The sequence below is a fragment of the Opisthocomus hoazin genome, chromosome 15, assembly GCF_030867145.1.
Source record: "Opisthocomus hoazin isolate bOpiHoa1 chromosome 15, bOpiHoa1.hap1, whole genome shotgun sequence".
Classification (NCBI taxonomy): Eukaryota; Metazoa; Chordata; class Aves; order Opisthocomiformes; family Opisthocomidae; genus Opisthocomus; species Opisthocomus hoazin.
The window spans coordinates 16,467,179-16,493,911 of NC_134428.1; the positions used below are offsets into that span (position 1 = coordinate 16,467,179).

General features: G+C 48.7%; 1 protein-coding gene across 4 annotated transcripts in view; it reads right to left on the reverse strand.

The window, feature by feature from the left end:
• Positions 1–25,789, reverse strand: part of SYT17 (synaptotagmin 17) — a 39,330-nt gene extending 13,541 nt beyond the window's left edge. For all 4 annotated transcript variants that reach the window (XR_012765636.1, XM_075436712.1, XM_075436714.1 and 1 more), the window contains exons 1-7: positions 25,698–25,789; positions 22,693–22,710; positions 21,119–21,267; positions 15,899–16,047; positions 14,851–15,470; positions 3,612–3,732; positions 2,652–2,807 (exon numbers count right to left, since the gene is read on the reverse strand). Coding sequence is in view for 3 of the 4 variants with exons in the window: in XM_075436712.1 (XP_075292827.1) it covers positions 2,652–2,807; positions 3,612–3,732; positions 14,851–15,470; positions 15,899–16,047; positions 21,119–21,267; positions 22,693–22,710; positions 25,698–25,712 (1,228 nt within the window). In the remaining variant the exon portion in view is untranslated. The remainder of the gene's footprint in view (positions 1–2,651; positions 2,808–3,611; positions 3,733–14,850; positions 15,471–15,898; positions 16,048–21,118; positions 21,268–22,692; positions 22,711–25,697) is intronic.
• Between the last annotated feature and the right edge of the window lie 944 nt (positions 25,790–26,733).

Sequence of the window (26,733 nt, forward strand, 5' to 3'; positions counted from 1 at the left end):
AATTGGGCTTTGACTCAACAGCAGATTTAATTAACTGACCTAATGGACTAGAGCTGTGGATTCAAAAAAAAAAAGAAATAAAAAACAACTCCCACAAAACACACAACAGAAAGAACCACCATTGCAGCAAAAAAAAACCCGACTAAAAACAAAAAAAAAGAGATAAAAAATGTGGCGTAGGCTCCTGCTTTGTAGAGATGTAAAATAACGGAAAGGTCCTCACATTGCGAGGTACAGCTCCTCCATGCTGGCAACCATTCCCTCTTCATTCTCTTTTAACAGCAGATCCCAAAGCCCTTTACAAGCTCTAAAGTTGCGCAATACCCTAACGTGCCAAGAGGCAGCTATATGTGGAATACCACCATCCCCATCCCAGAACTTCAGCCAAGCTGCACGCGGATACTCACTTTATTAAAACCTCATAGATGGACACCAGCAGAAACTGGTGCTGCACTCCCTGTTGTGGACACGCTTCCACCAGCAGCCGGAGCACGTCCATTGCTTAGGTGAGCACTGCAGATGACTCAGCTTCTCACCACCACTACGTCCCCTGAACCACCTCACTGCCATGATACCACAGATGCCTGTGCAGGAGCCCTGATCCAAAGGTTCTTGCAACGAGATGGGCTCTTGGCTGCTTCAACGGTCTTGGCTCCTCTAACAACAGGAAGCAGTGCAGGCACCAGACCAGCAGAAAACCATACACACAACAACGTGACTAACACCTCTGGCTCCAGCTATATATTGGCTGTACAAACCACGTATCTCAGAGACACGAGTCCCGACCACAGCAAAAGCAGGAAGCCCAACGACACCCGCCGCAGAGCCGTGCTTCACCCTTCAGTGTGAGAGCGACCACGAGAACCTGGCCCCGTTGCTCCTCCAAAAAGCTCTGCACACTCCTCCCCAGCTTTGGAGCTGCTGGTGACATTTCTGGCCTGGGATTATTTATTGCAACTTTCAAAACAAGCAACACATCACTTAGAAAGTGAAGCACCACTTAAAAAGCAGGCCACTGAAATCCAACTGCACTACATGTGAATATAAATCAGCTAACTTTCCATTGACTTACTTGGGAACAAATCCATCTGCACAGAAGAAAATATTTAGACATCCATTCATTAACGCTAACTTCATCAGCTGTGGTGAGAAGTATATTCCCCTCATCCTTCTAACCGCACAGAGCTGCTACTCTGTTTGCCTTTTCTTCTTTTATTAGCAAAAGGGGAAAACAAAGAAAAGAGTATTTCACGCCTGTCACAAGATCATCACCTGATGGAAGCTTCCAAGAACAAATTCATCACTGCACATGCAAGGTACAGTCAGGGTGATGTGCATGCAAAGCAGTGATTAATTATAGACTTTTTGCTGAGCGTGAAGGGCAAAATTTAAATTGCTGATACGCATCACTTTTGTTATAACATGGTTGGACACAAATTAATGGGTTGGAATTGGGTTCCTTGTACCGGCTTTGACACCTGTATCTGCCATGTAAGAAATAAAATTTAAAAATACTTCAGAATACATTCTTTCAGACGCAGATTCCTTTCTCTTCATCGAAAGACAGTGAGTAATTGGCAGAAAGTTGCCAAAAAAAGGTGTTTGTGAAGCATGGGACCCCAGAGCAGCAGAAGAGCATGGGTCCCACCGCCCAGCCCCACTGACCCTGCTCCTGCCGGTGCCCCAGCCCACAGCACACACAGGCTGGGGGAAGCCATGGCACGGGAGGGAAACCCACTACTTCCTAGGGGAAGCCCTGCAGCCCTGCCGAAGACCTCCACACTGTGGAACAGCAGAAAAGCCCACCGGCCACCATGGGTCCATGGCCTCCGTTCACCCCCACCGCTGCTGCCCAGCCTGTGGGCGAACACAGCTGGGGACTCATCCCTGCGCTCTGCTGCTCCTGCTCCAAGCAGTGCGCCCTTTTGCCAATTTCTACTGAGTGCTTCCATGCCTAGAGAACAAAAATAGTAAATTCAGAAACTGTTTAAAAATAAGAATTCCTATCCCAACCAACATCTCCAGTGCTGACACAGCTCTCGAGTGAGGTTAGCTCTGGGACTCCTCCTGGCCCACAGCCTGCATGGTCTGTGACTTCGCCTACCTCAGCCGTGCCACGTGGGGCTTGGCAGAGTCCCAGCCCTGCAAAAATAAAGGCAGGAACAAACCTGTTCACAGAACAGGTGACGTCAGTGTCAAACACCTATAGCTGCATCATCTCACTGGCAAATTATGTCAAGTACCAGAAGTTCTCTTTGCCAGTGGTCAGGTTCTGGGATCGTTCAACACTTCCCTCTTGTTCTTCTAATTTTTTACTTTATGCCCAAGTTGGTTGCCACTGAGGAGTGCAATTAATACCACCTCCTCCTCCTCCTCCTAAGTGTTCCCAATGGCACCAATTAAGCACAGGACAAATGAGGTGCGTTCCCAGCCAGCTCCAGCCATCAGGTGGCAATGCTGGGAACAGCTTCTGCAGAGGACAGAGTGCTAATTAAACTTCCCCGGAGGCCCCAGCGATGGTCACCCCTTGCAGAGTGGCTGCTGGGACAGACACTGTCCTGCACAGGTTCCTCTGCAAACCCATAATTGCTTCTTCATTCACCTCGGAGGCTACCACGACTTTGCTAAGCCGGTAACACCACCACGTTTACCTGTGAACACTAGGCTGGCGTTCTCCAATTCTTCCTGTGGAACCTTGAAGCTGAAGGACTCATTGTAGAAGGGATCTATCGTTCCCCGCATGCAGGAGGTCTTCTTGGTTTTTGTTAACTTTAATCCATGAACAAGCTGAATTTTCACAAAGGGATCTGGCGAAAACACAAAACACAGGCTCTGCGTCACCAGCATCGTGAGTTGGTACGCCGGTTCGTGACGGCTGGGCACCACAGGGATGGACCCTGCTGGAAAACCGCATTTGGAAATGACTGGGACTTGTACCACTGCGTTGCTGCCGGGGATTTGCAGTGGAGACAAAAGTCAGGCAGCTAGATTAAAAACGCTCCCTTCCAAAGCCACAATTAATGACAGCCTTGATAGAGACCAAGTCTACTGTTCTTTTTGTAAAATGCCAATATTCTGGCAGCAGCAGTGGCTGGGGCAGGGAACACGGGAGAAACGCCTGAGGACATACGCATGAAGCAATTACCAGCCAGCACACTCAGAAATGGCAGGGAGCAATGCATGGACACTGGAAAAACCTCACACCATCCACAGAGCAGCTAGGTATCATAAACAAAACCACCGCAACACTAACACTCAGGCAGCACGCAGCATCTGCAAAACACAGCGCAGCCACAAACAGGCTGCCTTACCAAACACAACACGGGGGTAATTCAGAAGCTCCTAGTCCCTCACCTCACCCTGGTTCAGAGATTTTACTTTAAATATGGTAAAGGCATTCACACTCTCCATTTAACCTCAGAGTAAGTGTTCCAAATACATTTGTTATTGTTGGCTATATATATAAAACGAATATCCGGAGCCTTGTATTAATAGGAACTGAGCATCCAAATCCCTCTGGGTCTCCCACAAATTGCAGCCTCACCGCTGATCTGCTTTAAAAGCACATATAAGCTGTGCATGAGTAATGTGAGAAATACACTGCCCTTTACCTGAACCTTGGCTCATGTCCGTCTGAAGAAGCTGTTTTGCTCTAATGATGTCCACGTTCAGTCTTCCTGCACTGGGTAGGTAGTTCAGTGACAACAGCAGCTCTCCCAGCTCCACTTCATTCTGCAGGGAAAAGGGAACGTGGAAATTCAGAACAAAGTTCAGAGGGGAAAGGAAGAGCAGGAAGAGAAGTTAAATACATCCCATTTGTCTAAGTGCCTGAAAAATAAATTTTAGTCACTCTCTAAACGGCAACCAAGAACCATCTGGTGGTACCTCATGCAGAGCAGAAACAAGAAAAGAATGCTATCCCAGGTGAAGGTCATTCTTTAATCGCTGATCCTTCACCAGCTTTTCAGCAGTCATGCAAAGAGGACCTACAAGGAGGAATGAAGACAAGGTCAGTAGTTTCTACCTGAACGAATACAAGGTCAGTAGTTTCTACCCGCTCCATTTCGAACGGTTCCAATCCTACCAACCTCACATCCTCACTAATGTACAAAACATGGGCCCATGGGAGAAGACACTCTTTCCTTCCCAGCCCCCAAGGACCACACCAGCCACTTGGGAAGTTCAGGCACGGACTCAGACATGAGATGGTTGTGGCATGCCTGGATCACAGGAAGGCAGTTCAACGGAGATATTGCCTCGGCATCTGGCTCCGTTCGACCCAGAGGCCATGACACAGCTTAGCCATGCCGTTGCTGTTCATCAGGCTGCACCACGGCCACAGCTTCACATGAATATAGCTGTTCAGCCATTATTTCTTTTCCTTCTACTTAATGATGTTTAAAACTAGTAATTAAGAAGAGCTGGAGAACTGACATCACTGCTTCTCAGATGTGACAGCTTAAAATAACCTCTCGCCCTTAGCATGACCTGGCTCCGAGATGCCGTTATTTGCAGATGCAAAATACACACACTGAAACAACTCTGGAGACTGAAGACACGCCAGCCAGCCTGGGCAGGGCATCGATCCATCTGCCTCGTCCCAGGTCCATGTAGGAGTGCAGAGCTAGGTCTTCATCCGAAATAGCCAAACAGTCCAAAACCAAGCCTAGATCGGGCTGCCACAGCCCATTCCCGGAAGGAAAAGGAGCTGCTATGGTATTGCGATCATAACAAAAGGCTTAAATATCTTTAATGATGCCCCAAATGTTAGATTACAGAAATAAGAGACTAAAGAACATGGTAGACAATAAAGCAAAAAGCTCTGAGGCACAGCCACGGCCTGAACTGACCCGAAGCACCAGGCTCATCAGCCAACAGGCCAGCCCACGAGGTACCCATCCCCGGCACAGCTACCAGCGGCTCTGGGGAACTGAGGCTGGGGCTGCTGGGAAACCCAACCAGTTCACTGCTATTCAGCTGCACACAGAAAAGCACAACGTCCAGTGTGCACAGATGAACCACAGGGCTCGGACCGATCCTGAGGAGGCACTCGGGGAAAAGCCCCGTCCCCCTGCCAGGGGCAGCACAGCCCCTCCTGCCCGGCCAGCCGGCCGCACCGAGTGGCTCCGGGTAACGGCAGGCCACCCGGCTGCTCTCCAAACGAGCCAAGCGCTAAAACTGACATCACGTAAGGGTATTACAAGATTTCCCCGAGGCACTACTTCTCCTCTCCCATTCCTGTTGACTACTCCCGACGAAGGCAGCGGGACATGCAAGACACAGAGGAGCAGGTGGCAAGCTGAGCCAGTCCTGCACCTCCAATGCTATAAAATACAATTCAGTTGAATTCAATATCCTTTTTTTGGCTTTCTGTGGAAAATATGGCAATAGGCTGCCTGATTTCACATCAAAGATCTCCGCGTTTCAGGAGCTGGGAAAGCAAGCCCTCTGTGTGTCACCCCGCCGTTTAACAAGCAAAGGACGAGGGAAGCACCACGCGAGGAGCAGGGCAAAGGCTCCAAGTACAGCAGCATCCCGACCCAGCCCCCAGGCAGAAAGCGTGGACCTCCATCCCAGATCCTAAAAACCCATGTGCCCCAGCCCGGGCACACTCCGCTGCCCCAGGAGCCAGAGCCAGGGCCAACTCAGCAGTGCCGACCCCAAGCTGGCCCACCTTCTGCCTAGCCTTCCCCACAGCCCCGAGATAAAGACCTGACTCCTTACCCTAAACTCTTTTTGTCACAGCATCTCTTGGGTCACAATATGTGGCAGCATGTGATAACACAGCACACACGCTCACATTCACCACCTGCGCTTTCTCCCAGTGCTATGGTATTTTTGATTTACCGAGAAGGCACCCTTCTTCCATCAACTTTTGGTAACTCCCACACCACAGTTCTGTTCAATATTTAAATTCTTTCCACCAGAAAGCCATTCCCCAATGCAAACCTGACCCAGTACACACACAATGGTCACAACTCTTGTGAGGTCAAGCAAACACTGTGCCCAACGGTTGCACAATGTAAAGATCTAAGAGTCGCACATCCAAGGTGATTCAAACATCACCTATCTAGTTTAAACTATTACCTTTAGTTTGATTTTCCCCATAACCACTCCTCTCAGGTCTATGGCTGGCATGGCCTGAAAACACGTTTATAATTGAGAATAGTTGGTGACTTCTAAATCTATTACCAGGACAGTGACGAAGCATTGCAGTACCCGTAACTCCACGCACAACAGGATCCACCTGAGGTACCAGCTCTCAATCCCAGCTCATCTTTTATATCAACAATGTTTTTAACATAACCAGTTCCACTTCCACTTGCATTCATCACTGCATCAGGTTTCATGCAAGCTTCAATTCCTAGAAATCGAGGTACACGTGGACAGCACAAATTAGGAAACTAGTCAGTGATGTTATTATCTGCTGGGAAGAGACAATTAAACAGCTCCGGCTGCAAATACCAAACTTCAGGCACAGCTGGGAGGCAGGGTGGCACTGGGCAGGGATGTAGGGCCTTTCAGGTCACCTTAGGCTTAGAGTGCTGAAAATCCACATTAAGATTTGGGGTAATTACTTCTGGATTTGTCCACTGGTGGGACCTGTTGACCTTATTCAAGACCTGCAGGAACTAAGGGGCTTCCCTGGCTCAGGGCAGAGCAGTGAAGCTCAGCAAGGGAAGTTAGGTTTCCACACTTCCAACACATTTACACTTATGATCCATTTCAAAAAAAATTGCCCCATGTTGTACACTGACAATATCAGACTGGGTAAGTAACACCCATCGAGGCACAGGCAGGAGAACCAGGCATCTATTCCTACCTGAACCCTCCCAGCGCTGTGTCCCATAACGCCTGCAAAGGTTACTGAAGGAGCCACTGTAACGTAACCATCACGCTGCTGCAAACCCACGAACCGTCAGTGGGTGAAGGTAAAGCTAAACCCCTGATCTTCTGTAGGACCTAACCTAACAGGGAGATTGGCACCTCTAGAAAAACCTTTTTAACTATCTGGGCTTAAATATGAGTAAGGCGAGATCTAAAAAGCAATACTCTGTGTGATCCACTGCAGTCAGAAGACAGACTACCACCAGCTTTAATGAGTCTCAGATCAGGCCTGATTTCCCAAATCTCAATAGCACCTTCTGCCCCTCAATGCTTTTCAAGCGTGCCCAGATTTCTGTTAATTATTTTAAGGGAAGGAACATAGAATCCAATCCACAGAGCCCATGGCAGGATGGGTATGCTCAAAGCCAGCCAGCAAGCAGCAGCCCCACTGTGGGCAGAGCACCAGCAATGTCTGCAGCGATAACAAAAGGTGTTTTCAAAAGGAAACCCAGGTCCTCGCATAGCTCACCTCCTTATACAAGTGACTCAGCCTTTTCAAGGCACTTAACTTGAGCAGTGAACTGCCTCTGATCTTATAAATACATTATTTCTAGCTTAGCTGCAACAATCTAGGGAACATGCTTCAAATCCTGCCACGTTGCCTGAGGGGATGTCAAGCACTCGAGAAAACGAATCAGTGGCCAGCAACCACCACACCATTCCTCCCCGGCAGGTCGGACAGGCACTGCCTCCACCGTGCCGTACTGCACGACGCTCGCTAGCCTTCTCCTGTTCTTTGGTCACCTGTCATCATCAGACAACAAGCAAGGAATTAACAGGTTGCTCCAAGAAGCCCAATGTACAAGGCATACCTCCTCAGGTTTTAGTTCTCCGTGCTTTCCCCCAACAAGCTCACGCCACGGTGTACCTTTGCTGATGTGACAGTCTTGCTAATAAGACACACTGGTGGCACAGTTTGTGTCAGAGATGAAGATGAAGATGAAGACAGAGCTGTGGCTTAACAGACTCACTGGCTCAGCGGGCAAAACGGAGATAACTGGGGAGCACAGTGGGGTCCACTACGAGATGGAGATACAGGACCCTTCTTGTTACAGGCCAGGCAGGAGACAGCTCAGGGAGGAAGGAGTGGCCAGAGGTCTCAGGTGGCTCATGGGGCTGTAGGAGCTGCCCGGGGTGCTGCTCCAGCCCACGGACATACTGAGCTCACCTGCACCTTGGAAACACTCTGTGCTGCCATAACCATTGACCCCCAGGCCCATCACCTTGCTCCCAGGCATCTTTATCAGCAATGGCGTTAAGACACATCTTGCTGGGGGACTGCAGGCACAGAAGCGTGGCTCGTGTTTTGTCACACACTGGAGCCTCCCCAAATCCCAGACTTGCGTAGGGGCTGAGCTGCAAAGAGGGATGCAAGCCTATGCACGAGAGGTGTCATCGGCACGTTGTTCACTGCAGGGAAAGGAAGAGCCGGAATTTTACTTCTCCTATGTCTTTTCATCAGGAAACTAAAATGCTGTTGGAAACGCTGTTGGTTTCACCTTGAGTGTTTTGCTCACAGGGTGCAGAGGTGCCCCTCAGGCACCCGTGCAAAGGCACGATTTCGGTTACCATTATGATGCTGACGACGCGCTGATTTGTGCAGAGATCCCAGATGACCCTGGAAAAGCAATTTCCTGTTTGATGAGGTGCCGGAGTGACACAAAGTCTGGGATGTCTGAGGCTCTCCTGAAGCTCTGATTAACATTTCGCTCCTGGCTGTCCCTCTCCGAAGCTGCATTACACAGCCAGTCGTGTGGATTGGGCTCGCCTGCGACCCAGAACCTTCTGCAGCTTCCGCCATTTGGTTGAACCAGACACACATAAGGTTTTTTTTTCCTTTTCTGTCATCTCTGAAACACAAAGAGGCTACCCCAAGGGAAGTGGAGTTTTTAATTAATGTCATTTGCACATCTTGTTTGCATCAGGACAACTCTTTCCTCAAGCCCCCCTCCCCGCCCCAACTGTTTGCTGTGCATTGCTACTACACCAGCACAACTCTGCAGCTGAAACCCTCCCCAGTACCCGACAGGAATCAGAGCACATTACATCAGCACAGACATCTATGCAACGCTCCTAATGAAGTTTCAGATTGATTTTCCTCCTCAAGGTTATCAGTGATGGTACCTCCAGGCACATTAGAAAACCGATGGCTTAGAACAGTTTGCTCTAACAGGCTTTCTACAGCATCCTGTGACACACAGCAATCATTTTGGGAAGGCTGAGCCATTAAAGACCAGAACCAGAAAAAAAAAATGTACTTACCAATGGATAAGAACAGTGTTACCTATGTAACAGATACCAAGCAGATGCATGGTGAAGAGAGTAACAAAATCCCTTCTAAAGCCTAACTGGCTTTGCATCAGTTTGGGCGGCCATGAGAGAGCCTCTCCTGTGCAAAGACCTTTGGGAAGAAGATTTCCTATGGAGAGGTCCAGCCCACGACCCCCACCAGTCCCTCCTCTGGGCTCCTCCTCAGCAAAATACACCCCATGGCACCCCGGTCCTCCGCAGAAACGGCAAGGAGTGAACAGCACAGAGCGGAAGGGATGAGGTGACTGAGATGACAGCTGGAAGCAGAAGAGACAAATTAGGATAAAGAAGAGAAAATGAACAAGAGGAAACATTTCTCAGTGCTGGAGCTTTAAAGACTGGAAAAGGAAAGGGGGAAAAAACCCACTGAAATGGGTCTGGGGAATAAAGAAAGATAGTAGAATGTCATAAGCCAAAATACGACAACAAACCACAGGTTAAGAGCCAAAAATGTTGTCACCGTGAGGGACAAGTGTCCATCATGGCATCCCGTCACAGTTCCCTCAACTCAAGTGACCTGCAGCATGGTGGCATCCCTCCTCCAGCCAGGCTTTTCCCCATCTCTCCCATCGGACACAGGTAAACTGCCAGGCTGATTTTAACTTCCTGCTAATGAGCAAGCACAGCCCCACGTAACCAATCCACGTTCATCATCAGTGATCCTGCATCATTCCTTTAATTAAGCAACCGCTAAGCTTTTGGACAGCTAAAAAAAAAATTGAAAAGGAAAAAGGTCTGAGAACTTTCACTTTCATATTTAATTTCCTGTGCCTGTCACGAACATGGACTGCGACGAACATGGTTCCACAGTGATGCACACAGCCTTGAGTCAACTGTTGTGCCAGCTCTCTGAACCAACTCTCTGTCTGTCCAACACTTTACACCTGTACGAGAGATGGGTGCTGCCATTATTTTCAATAATACACTGTGCTACCAAATGCAAGGCATCATCCACATCCCCTCAAGGATAGCTCCTTCTCGGGGCTGCAACGGATAAGCCAAGGAGCACAGGCGCCAAGAGCAAACCTGGTACACGCACAACGGGAGGCCTCCAAGCCGCGCACCACAGGCACCCAGCGGCATGGCAGAATTCAACGGAGCACCCAACGAACGCTCCAAAACGAGGCATTACCTGAATCTCAAATCCCTTTCTCCCTTTTCTTCCCAATCAAGGCACGGTAAGCATAACAGTGCAGTACCTGTTGTAGGCTTATCCCAAGACGGGAATCAAAAATTGCAGAGAGCTGCCATAGCAAAGCCACTCCATTTGTGAAGCACATACTATTTTGAATGTAAAAAGCTGACAGCTCCTTAAATGACTGTCTAGTGCACTCACAGCACAAAGTTAAAAAAGTAAGTCCAATACATACTCCTTCTACTATAAAAATGTCTTAATTTGAAGGGAGAAGGAATTTTTATGTTATTTTCCCACCACGACCAGGAAATTTTTTTTCTTTTGTGGAATGATCTCTAAGCTCTCATTACTGCTGGTCTAAAACATTTATTCCTACCCACTCAAATCTGCCAAAAGAGAAATGAATCATATGTCAATAAAACTTGGGGTCCTGAACATGTGTTTCAGAATTAGTCTTGACAGCAAAATGTGTGAATCTGAGCCCAGCTACAGCAAGGCCTGCCAACTTCATTCATGGTAATTAAGCAAAGCCACATACATTTAAGGGGATATTTAAAGAGCGCAGAGTGTTCCTATGGGGACTGGACTCAAGAGCTACTCCAAGTGCAGCTACCGCACTTTAGAAACACATTAATTACCCTGCAAAAAAAAGCCTCCCAGAACTACCAAGGATAAAGAATTTGGCTATACCTGCACTGATATTTTCTACACAGAATAAGCCCTTCTGCTTAGTTCCTGGCTCTGGTGATACATTGGATGGCAGCTCCCCTGTGCTTTGGACTCAATCCCCCTAAGTGCTCAATGCATGATCCAAACTAAAAAAGCACTCATGTACAGGTACAGCCTTTTGCCTGCAGCTGAGCATCAAGTGGTTTATTGCACTGATTCCTCAAGGCTGAGAGGACAGCACGCTGCTCACCCATACCCAGGTTCTCTGATGACCCACTTCTGACATAATGACCACAGCAATGCTGCACAGCCTGCCTCGTTACACCCAAGGTAAGTTCTCAGGCTGTCAGTTAACAAGCAACTCCATCAGGTCGTAATGAAGATACTCTGCTTATTAATGACAATGGGCTTTCACCCACTGCAGAGCTGTACGTCCCATCCACAGAGTTAAGGAGCTTATCCTGGTCCAGCTCACAGTGGAGTCAATGGAATTGTTGGCTGCAGAAGCTGGACCATGTCTCAGCCTGGGACAAACCCACCCGTCCCTGCCGACACTGCACGCAACAAAAGATTGCTGGCATCCCCCATCTGTTCTAGCAGAGCTCACCTGTGCCGGCACAGTCCTGCACTGAGGCAGCGTCCCAGCTCTGGGCATGACGGTGCTCAGCGTGATGGTGGGACAAAGAACCTGACTTCATCAGCACACTCTGGCAATGGCTTCCAGGCAGATACAGAAAATGCAAACCAGATGTTCACCTCAGCTGATACCATTTAGGCCACTTTCTCTGCTCTTCCACAAACCTTGCCCCATCCCACTCCCACCGGTGCGAAGACAAAACCTTCTCCACAGTCCTGCCATCTGGATTCACTTTCCTCCATCTCTCCAGCTCATCGTGTTTCTGTCTATAAATGCCAGTAAAAAAAAAAAAAAAAATCACATATTTTGTGTCTTGCATCTTTACATATCACGTCTATGACTGTCTATTTTTTCTCTCCCTCCTGTTACTGCTTCAGCATTTTCTCCACCATGATCTTTATGGCTGGGGGGGTGCTGCCGTCAGCTGCTGCTCCCTGTCAGAGCCCCGGGCAGCCAACCCAGCCTGGCAAACTGTCATCCACTAACAATCAGAACTGCACTGTGGTGGCTTTGCGCTGCTCTCCAGAATCTGAGGATGCCTTCTGCAAAATAAAATTTTGCACGTAGATTTTTTTGTCCCCGTCTATCACGATGTCACAACACAAAGTACACTTCAGCAGACTCCAGTTCAATCCAGCAGGAAACTAATAGAGGCTGTGTGTCCCTCAACAAAACCAAGCAAAAAGTGAGAAGTATAAAAAAAATTGTCAAGATGTCAAATCTGTCTTTCCACAGGCAGAATCTTCCAACTAGCAATCAAAAAACCCTCACAAATGCCTAGCACAGGCATCACCGTTATTGAAAGACATTAAAATGCAGTTTTTCCAAGTAATAAGCTTTATTGTTTTACTTCTTCCAGGATCTATTTTAACCCTTTGATTACCGAATTTAACTTTAATCGCCACCAAGATAAAATACAGTTTATTCAATGAACTTTAAAAATCTGAGAAAACACGGGAACATGATGCCAAACATCCTCCCTGGATGTCCCAGTACAAGTACTGTCGTTCTCTTTGCAGCTGCAGTCTGCCAGCTAAAGTAAAAAGAACACGGAAGTATGAAAAGACCAAAACAAGATACTTTACTAATCCAGGTGCAAAGGACGTCTTGCTTAAATTAAGTTTTTCCACATGATAGCAAGCAGATAAATGCAAAAGGCTTGTAAGGTTAGGTCTGCTCATTCAAATGGAGTTTTCTCTTTTTCTCCTCCCTTTCATAAGTATCAGAAATGCCAATTTCTGCATCAATAATTTATCTTGAATCCTGGTGAAGCAGACAGCACTGCTGAAACAGCAGCAGCTTTCAACGAAACTTTGAAGTGGGGGGAGGAAGGGCAGGCTCGGAGCTTGGCAAACGAAGGCAGAGACGATCTTCTCTAATCAAGGTCTGTATTAACTGTGGAATGAATCCATGTTACTAATGAAGAGATACATAATACAGAGAAGTATTTATCATGCAGAAGGGGGGGGGAGCAAGGCTGCATGTCGTGAATCACGGGAGGATAATGGGATGCAAAGAGGAGAGCTCTGTCCTCAGATACACAACACTGAGCCCATGATGAACCACTAACACAAAAAACCCCAATAAATTGTTGCAGGCATTTGTAAATAAACATTTAGGGAAAAGGCCCAGGCAGTGAGGGGAGCCCAGGCATATCTGTCTTTGTTCATTTGCCTTATGAACGGCTTCGTAACACAGCTGTCCCCTCACCCCCTGCTGCCACTCTACGGAGCCAAGCAGATCCCACTGACACAAAGACATGTCCACGCACAGGGACCCCAAGATTTTGATTTGTGCTCGACTTCCAAAACTTTCCTTTTTGCCTGAACATTGTTCCGGCTAATCCTGTAACGCTCCTACTTCTATTACAGCAAATCTAGTGGGCTCTCCTGCAGTTACCAGGGGTCTCGATCTTCTCCCCCCTTACACACTGCAGAAGGTCTGAGCAACAGGTACAAGCGCTCGCAGCCCCTCTGCACACACAGAGGGGGCAAAGCAGGGTCAGAGGCCCAGCTGGCTTCACGTATAAACACTGCTCGGTGGATTTTACTTCCACAAGTGTCTGATCACAAGCTTCCACTCCATATCAGACTCTCAGACCCACACCGTAAATCAGCGCTGAGGTCAATGATTTACTATTCATCTTGTCTAACACCACTGGCTATGCCTCCCTTTTGTGAACACATAAAAATCAAAGAAAACGGGAACAATCCAAGTTCACACAGTGTTTTCATTCAGCAAAGGCTCTAAAACTTAGAAATTGCAACTCCAGAGCTGGCAAGCAACTGGAAGAGGCAATCCTGTTCTACCAACCTTGAATGTTACTCCTGTCCTTAGCACAAACCTTTGAGATACTGCTCATACTACGCTCTTAACTTGGCTTTTTATGGGGTCCTGTGCCTCTAACTACATGAGTGATACTGCTAGTAGCAAATTTGGTAGCTAACCACCGCTCCTGATTGCAAAGCCCAGACCTTCCCACTGAACAGCTCTTTTCCTGGCTGGCAAGAACACCAGGGACCTTTCCTGAGAACAGACATGGAAGCCACACAGACCCTCTGCATCTTCTCTTCCCATTCCGCTGGACCGTTGAATTTAGTCCTAAACGCACGCTCAAACTTGCATGCATGCAACGTGCCACTTACATCAGACAAAAATCTATGGCAAGTTTTTTTTCCTTCAGGGACACGATGAAAATAAATCTACCACTACCTTGCAATTTTTCACGCATGCATTACACCACAAGTCTGTAGAGGTTTTGTCTTCTCTACACTTTATCGAATCACACCATTACTGAACTGGCACCAGTGGCTCCCCTCACATTCCGAAAGCACAGTCATGTTAACAACCACAGGAGCGACCCAGATGGGACCACGTCACTGCAGTGTCTGGGAATGGATGCAGGTCACTGCACTGACAACAAAGATCTTCCAAAAGGTGCAGACTCCCAAAGCAGTCTTGAGTTGTTCTCAGTAAAGCTGACATAGAATCTCCTGTCATGTCACCTCCTTTGAATATGAAAGACAGCCCCTCTATCTCACAGTATTAGTTACAAGACCAGTCATAGGCCCACATTATTTCAACCCAGCAGATGCTGTATTAACAAGATGACAATGACTAATTGGAAACCGTGCTACTTGCCAACAAGCAAAGGAACTGCACAAAAAAACAGCGAGAAAAACTGTGGCAATAATCTTATAAATTCTGTTACCTGAGAACTAGGCAAAAGGGCTTTCCACCAGTGTCCGCCTTTCACAAGGTCTACATCGCTCAAGGGCATTGACACTTTGCCAATAACACAATGGCGTGAGAATTTGTCAAAATCCACTACAGTTAAAAGCAGAGTTCTTCTCTGGGCTTCTAAAAAGGGGATTTCAAATGTGTACCTCTCTTCAAACACCGGGTTCTGCGTTTTGCGTTTCACTCCGGTCTGCTTGGAGTTCTTCTGATCAGGAAGAAGGCAGATCTTCACGTAGGGGTTGGAGTGAGCCATGTCTTGCCTTGAGCCATCGTAAGAAATTGGAGGAGGCATATCTTTAGCCTCAATGACTCGCACTATTAAATAATTATGCAACAGGTCATACTGAGTGCTAAAATGCAGCATGCCCAGCTGATACTTCGATAAGATCTCCTCATCTGTCAAGGAGTCCATATCATCGCTATTTGAGTCAAGAGAGTACAGTCTTGGTTCAAATTTTCTAAAATAGTCATCTGGGGTATACGTTTTTCGTAAGATAGTTGGTTGAACTATTTCTTTCTTAGCTCCTATTATTCCAAACTCGATAGGTTTAATGTCAATTAATGGAGAACTTGGCCTCCTCGACTCTAAACCTAAATGAGAGAAACGCACAAACACAATCATTAGAAACTCAACCGAAGCCATTACAGGCGCAAGTCCAGTTGTGCTTCTTTGGGCACAGCTATTCTGTGCCTGTGCGATGCCCAGCACAGCAGGCTCCCCAGTGGGACTTATCACCATTGCATTGCCAACAATAAATAACACCCTTGGTTATGCCGAAGTGCGAGCTCAGCTACACTTTTCCACACCTGTCCCTTTTCACATGCAATTACCATGCACATGCTCCAGCAAGAAAAACAGGGCTGGCCCCTTCCACTGTGCTCCTGCAGAACAGGATGAGATTTTAATCAATGTACCTTCAACCTGACTTGATTCCCTGTCTAAAATATGAAAGAGCAAGCACTACAGTTTGATTTTCCTCCCCACAAGAATTACATTAATGTCGGAAGGACGACCTTACTTGAAATCCGCCTCGTGAGGCTGTAAGTGGACCGTGATGCATCTGAAGACGACCGCCTTCTGTCAGGGGAAACATCCTGAAGAGTGGGAGGCAGCTCAGTGATTGTATTATCAGCGTCTCCATCTTTGTCCTCATTTTGGCTGCTTATCCTGTCATAACAAGAGACCTTTGGGTGATTCAACCCAGCAAAGGAGTATATACAGAATAAAAATGCATTCCGATATTCTGGGTCTAATCTTGGGCGCACTTCCCTGGATGCTGCGGGGTATCTCCTGATCTATCTGGCAAGCAAAAGGCCAAGCAACCAACTTCAGACCTATGTAAAAACCAGATTCTTTATCTTTCTGCCTGTCTTTCAAACAGAGTTATATCAGTATTAGAGCACGACACAGGCCACATGGGCACATGTGACTCAGATCTTGATCAGAAAAGAAAGAAAAAACAAAACCCCACAAACCACAAAACCCAAACAGCAGCTTACTGCTGTAAATTCACAGTTACACTTTCGAAGCACAGACTTCACCAGGAATGCACCAGCATGGGAAACCACTGTGCTCAGACATCTCAAACCTACCACACACCTCTCAGTAAAATATTGCTTTGCAGGTACACCACTAAGGTTCCAAAACTTGATCTTATAAATACAATTCATTAAGAGCTATTTACTGACATGCCTTTTTAAATAACTGGCTGCTTTTTATCACTTCTGGTTTATAGAAGTGGATTCTCACCAGACAGTAATTTTACTGTCCAGGGGTCTTGGTGGGAGCAGGGAAATTGGCAGGATTTAAGTAACAAAGCAAGTTTCAAGCTGTAGCATCTCTGAGAAGACTCAACAGATGACCGGCATCACGAAGAAGTCCACATGTAATCCCCTTTTCAGTTTGTTCACACACACGTGTGTGTGTGTGTTTATGTTGTTTTCACATAAAACAACACTCTGGTTAAAACCCTCAATGTGTCACAGCTGCAGGGGCTCATAAAAGCAGTCAGGACCTCCCAGCCTTGCCTGAAAGAAGAACAAGAGCAGAACAAGAGCAGAACAAGACAGGAACAACTACAGGAAATAAAGTCTCCAACTGCCCATTCAGAGGGGAGTGGCTGCCAATGGAAATGAGATCCCACAACGGTACATGACATCTAGTGCATCAGGCAAAATAAGCCCTTCGGTTAATCCACCAGACAGCATACTCCAAAAAATAGCAGCAGATCACAGGGAAAGTGTCAGCATTAAATGAGCAAAGCAGAGGCAACTACTGTGTGAGTTCTGCTCCTGATTCACCCTTTCGACCTGCATGGCTCAGTTGGGTATAAATGAAATACGTTGAATCATTTGCTTTAGTAACCAATGACTGGAGTAGAGCAATAAACATATCCTGAAAAACCAGTAAACTCACAGAAAAGGCCCCCCAAACATAAAACAGATTTAAACTGGAAATTCTTATCCAAAGCCACAAAGTTCACAGCAAGCTCCACGCAAATCTCACCAATTCAGAGTCACACAACTCATTCACACTAAAAAAACGTCTGCTAATAATCAAAACCAAATCTTACTCTAACAGGGGCATACAATATTTGCACAACTCTGCAGCCCATTAAAGGCAGTCCAAATCATGCGGTTTGACATATAATCAGTAGTTGGAACACAAACAGCTTTTTCATGCCTAAATGCGGGTCTACACAATCATTCAGCATTTGGATATACTTGTGTTTGAGAAGCAAATGCACAGAACGAGGAGAAGGCAAGGTGAAAAGGGAATCAGGAAGAGAGGCATTAAGGATGTTCTACAATGGGTAAACGTAATAGCAAGTTAATAACATACAGATGACCTTTAGTAAGGAAATTGCTACTGAGGCACAATAATTTTTCCTCATATAAACTTTGGCTCTGGTTAAAGCAGCTCTGTTTCTGTTTAATCCGAACCTTTGGGAAGAGGAGCCGCATCCTGATTTCAATTCAGTCTAATGGACCATTCACTGTTTATCTTTGGGGTTTATGTAGAATATTCCCTAACAGGCAGCTCCACCATACACCCTCATTCCCAGCCCATTTCTGCACAGACCAAGATGCAAGCGCTCCTCCCGAGATAACAAGAGGCTATCACACCTTCAGGTCAATACAATTAGATTCACTTCAGTATGAATTTTTTTCCTAAGTTGCCATTGTAAAACTTCAGAAAGGGAGAAAAATCAACAGTCTCCCAAGAGGAAAGGCTTAAACTTGCAGCTTTAACGTCCCCCTCCTGAATTTCCAGGACAATGAGGTGTCTCAGAGCTGCCAAAGGGAAAACCTACAGGCAAAAAGTAAAGGATGGATTGTTAAGCATGGGCATTCAGATGTTTGCTAGTAGGCCAATGAGGAGCATAAAAGCAGTTTTCCCCTGGGGACTGGGTGGGGAGGCAAGTAAGGAGCAAATTGCATTCTGCACTACACCAGCGTCCTGGGTCCACAAAGAACTGTTGAGACTCAGCGGAAAACCTAGATCTATTTTTAAAACACTTTCAGGCTGCAAGCAGGGAATATGATAAATTGATTTGTTCCCACATTCAATGCACGCATCTAAATGCAGAATATGGTGGTGTCAAATCCGTCTTACATTTCAGGGGTTTCCACTGAATCCAGAAGCCCCCTTTTCAAAAATAAAATATCCATTAAACACCTTATTCTGAGACCAATTCCAAACTCTTACTCTGCTCACACATCTAACTCCAGACATTATTTCCTACCTCCAAAAACGCATAGGGAGATTTAATAGTGTAAGATCAACACAGTGAAAACAGAAATCTTCTTCAGCTTTTGAATTCTGAGCCAGCAGAGGCTGCATGGGATTGTTTCCACCTTAAACCTGCACACACAAAAACCAGGGCCCTTCTACTGATCAGCAAACAAAATACACCATTTCTGTCTCCTGCCTTTTACTCCTTTTTCCTCTTTGTCTTCCAGACTCTTGTTCCTCTACAGGCTCGTTTTCTCCCCCTCTCCTCTCAGTGACATCCCCTGGGCTCCTTTTCCTCTCCATGTCTCCTCTGCTCTCTTCGCCCTCCTCACTCGACTCCTTTCCAGGTTCCCTCACCTGTTTCCAGCAAAGTCATCCTGGAAGCTTAAAGCATCGCCACCTTCCTTGGTACTACCCTGGGTCCAACTCAGCTCAAGATGAGGAGCCAACAGCCTTTTCAAGAAAGCAAAGCCTGATCTCCAGCTTCCACACCAACATGTGTTAACAGACATCCTTAGAGACCACAGGATCTGCAGCAGTGCCAGAGGAGATGGTGACTTCAGTGATCCTAAGGCATGGCAGCATCCTCGCAAAGCAAAGGTACTTCTCCCGTGTGTCCTCTTCGTTGGCGGCTGCTGCCCCTCTTGGGCATTACCTCTGGGAGCTCATCTTCTCCCAGCACTAGACCAGAACAGGGAGACCCTAACTGCATCAGATTATCTGAAGCTGGAAGGAAAGATGGATATATGACCTAGGCTGGGGTCCTAGGGACCCTACCCAGGGCTGCTAGCATGAGTAGGTGCAGCATAAAGCACAACATGGTTGAAGAACTGCGTGGGTTTGTTTTTTTTTTCCAGAGCACGTTGTCTTCTGCTTATGGCCATTCCAATAAGTTAATTGCAGAGGCTTTCAGGTGGAGCAAAACTGGGGGAAAACAACACAGGCTGCAGAGAGCTTTTTATGAGTCCAAAGGTCTCCACGTTCTCTGCCTGTGGCAAAGTCCAGCTCATCTGCAAAGTCACCACACATACGAGTTTTGAGATCAAAGTAAGAACAGAGCTTCAATGCTTACAGTGCCCCTTTAGTCAGACAGAAAGATCCAGCAGCCAAAAACTACACCATGGGACAATCACCTTACACCCCCAAACACACACGATGTCCCTTCTGTTCCTCAGCACGTCAGAGAAACTCCGAAGCATCCTCTCACAACAAGCCTAGCTACTTGTTCCCAAGTATGTAATTGTTCCTGCAGTAATCGTTCTATGTCCAATACTGCAGCCTCATCACCGTGTTCTCCTGTGCGCAATACTTTCCTATTTAACATTGATTTTGTTTCCATTTCCCATTAATTGCAGGTGAATCCATTTCTGGGCATATATCAGACTCTTAAATATGCTGCTCCACATTTAAAAACCACTCTAACACATCTTGAACATTCCTATTTTTATGCTTCAGTATTAATTACCATCCTATTCTACCTGGATTCAAAAGAGTATATAGACAAGACTGCGATTTAAACATGAGACAATTTATTTCACGCAGCAAGACAGGGACCTTCCAAACCTGACACAGAGTACCAGCAGGTGCTCTCAGGAGTAGATAAAACTAATGAGTGTCTCGGTGCCTAGGTACCAACTTCTGAGCATCATATGATGCACTAAATAGGAATCTCCTGTGCCACAGCTTCCGGACACACCGAAGCTGTGTCCATGAAGTGACCTGCCCTCACAGAAGACAGCCCAGCCCAGCCGACAGAGCAGCCACTAATAGGCAGGAGACCTCTGCTCCCTTCTTGGTTTCACTAATGCCTCCACGGGGTCACCTCCGTGCTGCAAATTCCCAAACAAGAGTGAGTAAAACAGGGAAGATTTCACTGACTGTGTTTGTAATAGATTTGCAAAAACACTAATCAAAGCCCCATGTAAAACCCAGCATTGCTGCTGTTGTTCTTTAATGATTGAAGAGGCAATCTTGAAGAGTGCTAAGATGACGCAGGAGATCAAGTCTTGCTAAATGAGACTTCAGATGAATTTTCCATTTACAGCATGCACAAGGTACGCCTTTCATCTGCCTAGATGATAACCACCTTCACACTAAGATAAGGAAATGTTTCAAAACAACCTCCTCAGGATTTCAGCTAAGTTGAAGTGCTCCAAAGGGTTGGTCCATCTGAAGAGGAAACAAGACTGAAGATGAAGAGCACCTTTATAAAACGATGGGCAGCTAAGCCAGTTATCACCTTGCTATGCTAGCTTACAAAATAGCTTCTGTCTTACTCATCAGGAAAGTGTTTTACAAAGACTAACCTTACTATCTGAGCTAACAGGGCTGTCCTTTTTCACCTTGTCACTGAGAAGCCTATGTTTCCACCCTCAGCAAGAGGTTCCTCCTTTCTGTGTGGCATCCTCTCAACGCCCTATCGTCATTTCATATCAATACTCTGATGACATCTGAACAGCTCTACTCCTCAGTTAAAACTATGAAATTGTGCATCTAAACTTACAGCCAGGCTGGAGTTTGAGCAGGAAAAGGTCCCAGGATTTCAACTTCATCTTCATTTGTTTGACAACAGCTACAGTCGAAACACTTCTGACAACAATTTCTACAAGTCCACCGGCACAGCAAGAGATCCGAGATTCTAGCGAGCAGACCCTGAAGCCATTGGAAACCAAAGTACAAGATTACAACCCATCAATAGCTATTGAGAAATAACATTCAGCTGTATTTATGTTTGTGTTTGTGCAACAGAACATTAAGAACTATATTTATTCTATCTATATCAACAGACAAGTGCTATGCAGTTACCAGCCCAACTTCACTGATGCCATAACAAGGCAGGAAAATAAGCATTCACCCCAGGTATTTTCCCTCTAGTAGCGATGTATTATTATGTAGGTTGGTGAGAGGGTGATTTACAAAACACTGTGGCATAGCAATATGCTAGAGTGGAAACATGCTTACTCTGTCACGCACATCAACAAACTAATAGATCGGCAAATGCACAACAGAAGGAATTAAAAACAGAAGGTAAGTGAAAGCTCCCATTTAATCCAGCAAGGGTCTATTTAATCTGAAAATCTTAACACAGCAATGTGAACACATTTTGTCCCTGTAGATGTATGCACACATAATATTTGTATGATCCATACACATGCAACATTACAACCCGACAAACTTGCCACTGAAATGGACTAGCTGAAGCATGCTGTCCACACGCCTCCCCTCTGCTGTGATGATTAATTTAAGGAAGAACCTTCAGTGTTGTTTGTTTTTTTGTAAAGAAGTTACTTGACCCAGAAAACTATTTTGTTTCTTAGGTTTCCATGGTGGCACTGGCAGCGTCACCTGTAACAGCGCTCCTCTGCTGTTACAACCACGGGGTGCGAGCACCCCGTCGGAGGGGCAACAGGCTGCTGCCCCATTTCCATGCTATCCCCACAGCCTCCCCTCCACTTCCGAGCTCTGGTTGCTTCAGGAGGAGCAGCAAGCCAAACCTTAGCCCATTTGCCACCCATACCAGCTCCAACTTCTGCGGTTTGTAAGAAGGCTCATTAAGCAGCACAAGGGCACTGCTAATAAAGGGCATCGCTCCGTAGACCTTTGGGGAGGGGGAGACACGCAGCTGGCAGAGCACAGCACGTGCACATCCAAGGTCAAATCGCTTTACTATTGTATGTGACCTTGAAATGTCCCTAAGAAGCTGAACAAATAAAGCATGTGAGAATTTCTCCATAGATATCCCCCCAAAATACTAGAGACATTTGCAGTATTCACGAGCGTGCGGACACAAGGGAACTATCACATCATGCAGAGGGGTTTCCTCTGAGGAACGCAGACCTGCAGAGAAGACTACAGAAATATTTCTTTTTGCTCCAGTAAAACACACAGTTTTTCCACAAACAAAATCTGAACATTGAAAAAAAAAAAAAAAACAAAATCCAAAAACACACCTACCAGCCCAGAATGCGGTGCATTACTTATATCTAGGACATCAGTAAAGAGTCAGAAAATACGAGACAATCCCCTCAGGATGGAGAGAGGAGACAGAGCGGAGAGTGAATCATCAGATTAACTCACCTCATTTATTGGTTCCAACTGTCCTTTTAGACATCCAGGATGAAGCAAAGAGGAACAAAATGAAAAAGACAAAAACAGGTTAGCAATGTTCAAATAACTTTAAATTTTCTGCCATGACATGCCCTGGCCTGGGATGAGCTTAAATTTCTGGCAAGGCAGTACCTTGCAGATGTCAGAGGAAGCATGTCTCCTGACCAGGCATCAGCTTCTGCTGTTGCCAGTCCTTCCCCATCAAGCTCTCTCTGTTCCTCCTTCCCCAGGAGCAAAACTCCCAAACCCACCCCAGAACACAAAAATCCTGCTCGTTGCTCCTTGCTAACGGGGTATCATGTGCAACCACTTGTTTGCTTTCCTTTAACAACCTGTCTCTAATTGCAGCAACTACTTGCTGCTGACAGCAAACTATATCCAAATTTTCCAGTTAGATGCCACAGTGGAAAAAAGGGCTTTCCTCCAGATTCAGCCCATATAAACACAATTTCAATGCCAATTCGTTAAAAGCAACATTTCTAGGAAGGGGCACAGACTCAGAATACTCTCCATTATATACACATCACTTCACGTAGCTCGGCATCTTCAGTCTCATCCCCAGATATGACTTGAAGAATGCAAAAAATAGAAAAGTGCTTAAAACTTGAGTCACACACTCCAGTTCGAAAATCTGCACTGCAGCCACTTCCCCCAAGTCACAGAGAAAACCTAGAGCAAAGGAAGAAATCATCGCAAGCCAGCGTTTTACTCACAAAGCCACCCTTGGAATACTGTATTTGACCCACTTCATTTATAGCTAGAGACTCGGTAGCCATTCAAATGCCTCCTGAAACATCTTTCCTATCACTTTCCCTTGATAATGTCTTCAGGGTTTCCTAATTGTCCTGGCTGTCTTTCTATAGGGGGAATCCCTAACCAAAAACCAAAACCAAACCAACACAAAACCACAAAACAAAAAAACACACAAAGAAACCCCACTCTTCTCTGCTCTTCCACATGTAGAAACTGTTTTCGAGCTTTACGCTCATGACAGGGACAAGAGCAGCCTTCTATAAAGAAGCTGGGACACAGAAATTGCCTTGAGTTCCAAGAACTCTCCCATGGACCACATTCTGGCGCAAGCCTCCCCTTCAAACTTCTCAGAAACCAGTGCTAGGTGAAAAGGCCACCACTTGTTTGAAACACAAATTAAGAGACTGGAAATGCTGCAGTGCAATGTGACAAGACAGTGATTACCAGGCATCCATGGACCAACTGTTTAAGAAAATACTAAATGGTTTAAAGGGCGTTATCATTCCTTATTAATATAAAGTTGCAGCCAAAGCACGGCAGCCAAAGCACGGCAGCCAAAGCACGGCAGCCAAAGCTACAGTGGTTTAGCAAAGCTGCAACGAGAATATTTAAGTTGCTCTAAGATGAGGCGGCTGGATCCATGCCACACGATCAAACGCCGCAGCACGTGCTGAGCGAAGGAAGCGGCATTTCCGAATGGCCCACAGGGACGCACGGCAGGCTCGTGTCGGACACCCCTCCTGGTCATGGCTGGCCACTGGCGATGTGAGACCCGTCTGGTGTGCCACCAGCCCCAGGAGCACGCACAGCGGTCCCACAGGCACCACAATAAAGTGCCTCTGCGGCCACCCACAAATCTCCACCAGGAAACATGAGGACAGAAGTAAGAACTAAATACTACAGTGCAGAAGAGGTAAACAAGTAAGCAGTGCCATACAGGGCTCAAATGCAGGGACCTATGGAAGGCGAGCAAACACGACCAGCTGCGCACCTCCACCGTGCTCACACCGGGCAGCAGGGCTGGGGCAGGGCAGAGGTGCAGGGAAGGATGCACCAGCCAAAGGCGCTGGGGGACCCCCAGGACATGGGCTTGGCCCCCCGGGTCAGGGAGGCACCGTCATGCCCTGCCATGTCATCCCAAACCCGCTGAGCAGAGGACAACCCAGTTGGGAGCCTCCAGCCACGCGTGAACCCTCATCAAGGGCCAACCACGGCTGTCCCAGGTGCATCCCCTTGCCCAGAGTCGGGTGCAAGGCAGGGCTGCACCCCCGTGTCACACCTTGCTGCGGGGGCCTGGTCCCCCAGTCTGCCCGGGCCCACAGGGAGGGTCGCCTGCTCCAAAGCAACACAGCCACTGGTCACAAACAGGTCAAGGGACCAGCTACCACAACTCGCCACGGCAGCGTCCCAGCGGATGCCGCAGCAGGGCCCCCGCCGTTACACCCCCAGGGAAGGCTCACCAGCCCCGCCGCGGTGGGCACCGCAGCCTAGGCCAGCGCAGTCCCCCAGGCCACCCACCCACCACCCCAGCACGACCAGCACCACAGCGTGGGGACAATGGGGTGTCCCCGCTGCCCTCGTCCCCACCCGACTGGCGGGTGTCCCCATCAACACCCGGACTCCCGGCGCAGCTGGAAACGCTCCACTCGGGTTTATCTGAAAACCAGGCGGCAGCCTAAGGAGCTACAGACGGAAAACAGGCGGCTGGGAACCGCAGAGCTGGGGGGAAAACAGCTCGGGGTTCAAACCAGCCCCGAATTTGATTCAGCCCCGCACTGCTGGGGGGGGGTCCCATCCACCCCGCCGAAGGCTGGGGCTCGCCGCAGACCCGGGCGCCGGTGCCCCCCACCCCGCCGCGCTGTACCCGCGCTGGAGGGGCCGATTCAGCATCCTCCTCCCTCCGAGCAGCCCCGTGCGGGCTGCAGCCGGGCTCGCAGCCCCCCGCGGCCACCCCGCTGCCCCCGGCAGAGAGCGGAGCGCTGCGGGCTGCCCGCCGCCCCCCGCGGGGATCCTCCCGGGAGCCCCCGCCTGCCAGCCCCGCTCCTGCCCCCCTCGCCGGGAACTCCTCCCCAGAAGTTAACCCGAAGTTGCGCACCCGCACCGCGCAGGGAGCGCGGGGGGGGGGGGCCCGCCGCGACACCCGGCACCCGTCCCGCAGACAGAGCTGGGGTCCCCCCGTCCGGGGACGCGGGTCGTGGCGCGGCCCGCCGCTCCGCACCCACCTGGATGTACGCCATCTTCCGCGGGGCGCTCCGCTCCGCCGTCCCGCTCCGCTCCCCGCCGCTCCGCGCCGCCGCCAGACGGCACCGCCCCGGACGGGGGGCGCGGCTGCAGCGCCCGGCGGGCCCCGGCGGCTCCGCGGCCGCGCAGGCAGCGCGGGGGCTGGGCGCAGCCGCCGCAGAAGGCGCGCCGGGGGGCGGCGGGGGCTCCGGCCCGGCCCGGCCCGGCCCTGCCCGCGGAGCCGCGGCGGGTGCAACAGGTCCGACAGTGACCTCCAGAGGGCCCGGCGCGGAGCTCGGCGCTGGCAGCCCCGCCCGACCCCGGGCTGGCCCGCGCCGAGCCGCCGCCGGCGCGGGGGTGTCGGCAGGGGCAGCTCCGGGCGCGGGAGCGGGTGCGGGAGCGGCGGGCTCGGCCGAGGAAGCGGCGTTCGCGGCGGCGGTTCCCTCCCCGGAGCCGGCTGCGTGAGGAGGTGCTGTACGCGCGGCAGGGGTTCGGCAGGGGGGCGGCCGTTCGGTGAGCTGGTGAACAAAGTTAAAACACACGTACTCGCATCTTCCCGAGCGAGGATGAGGAGCTGGAGGAAGGAGGGAGCTTCTGTCCCACAGACTTTGCTCGGCTTCGCGCCCCTGCGCTGACGCGTCGGGTCCCAGGCAGCGGCAGGGCCGGCGAGGACGGGGTCCAGCAATGGGCAGATCCCACCCCGAGGGTGCTGGACCTGGAGGTCTCACGTAGGAAAGCGCTCTTCGGAGGTCAGACTCTTGGAAGGGGAAAGCGCGGGAAAGGCGGAGATTTGGGGCTGTTCTTCTTGAGCACCGCCTTGGTACCACACAAATCAGAGGCTTCCCAGCACGCTGCTGTAAACCAAGGCTTCTGCCCTCGGCGCTGGAGGAGAGCCTCCGGCCACGCTTCCAGCACCTTCCCCGCACATGGATTTACGCCAAACCCTGGGCAGGGGCGGACAGGCAAGAGGCAGCGGTGGCAGCTCAGCCCAGCCCAGCAGGACGGTCGGTCAGCGGTTACGTGCCGCAGGGCCCTTCA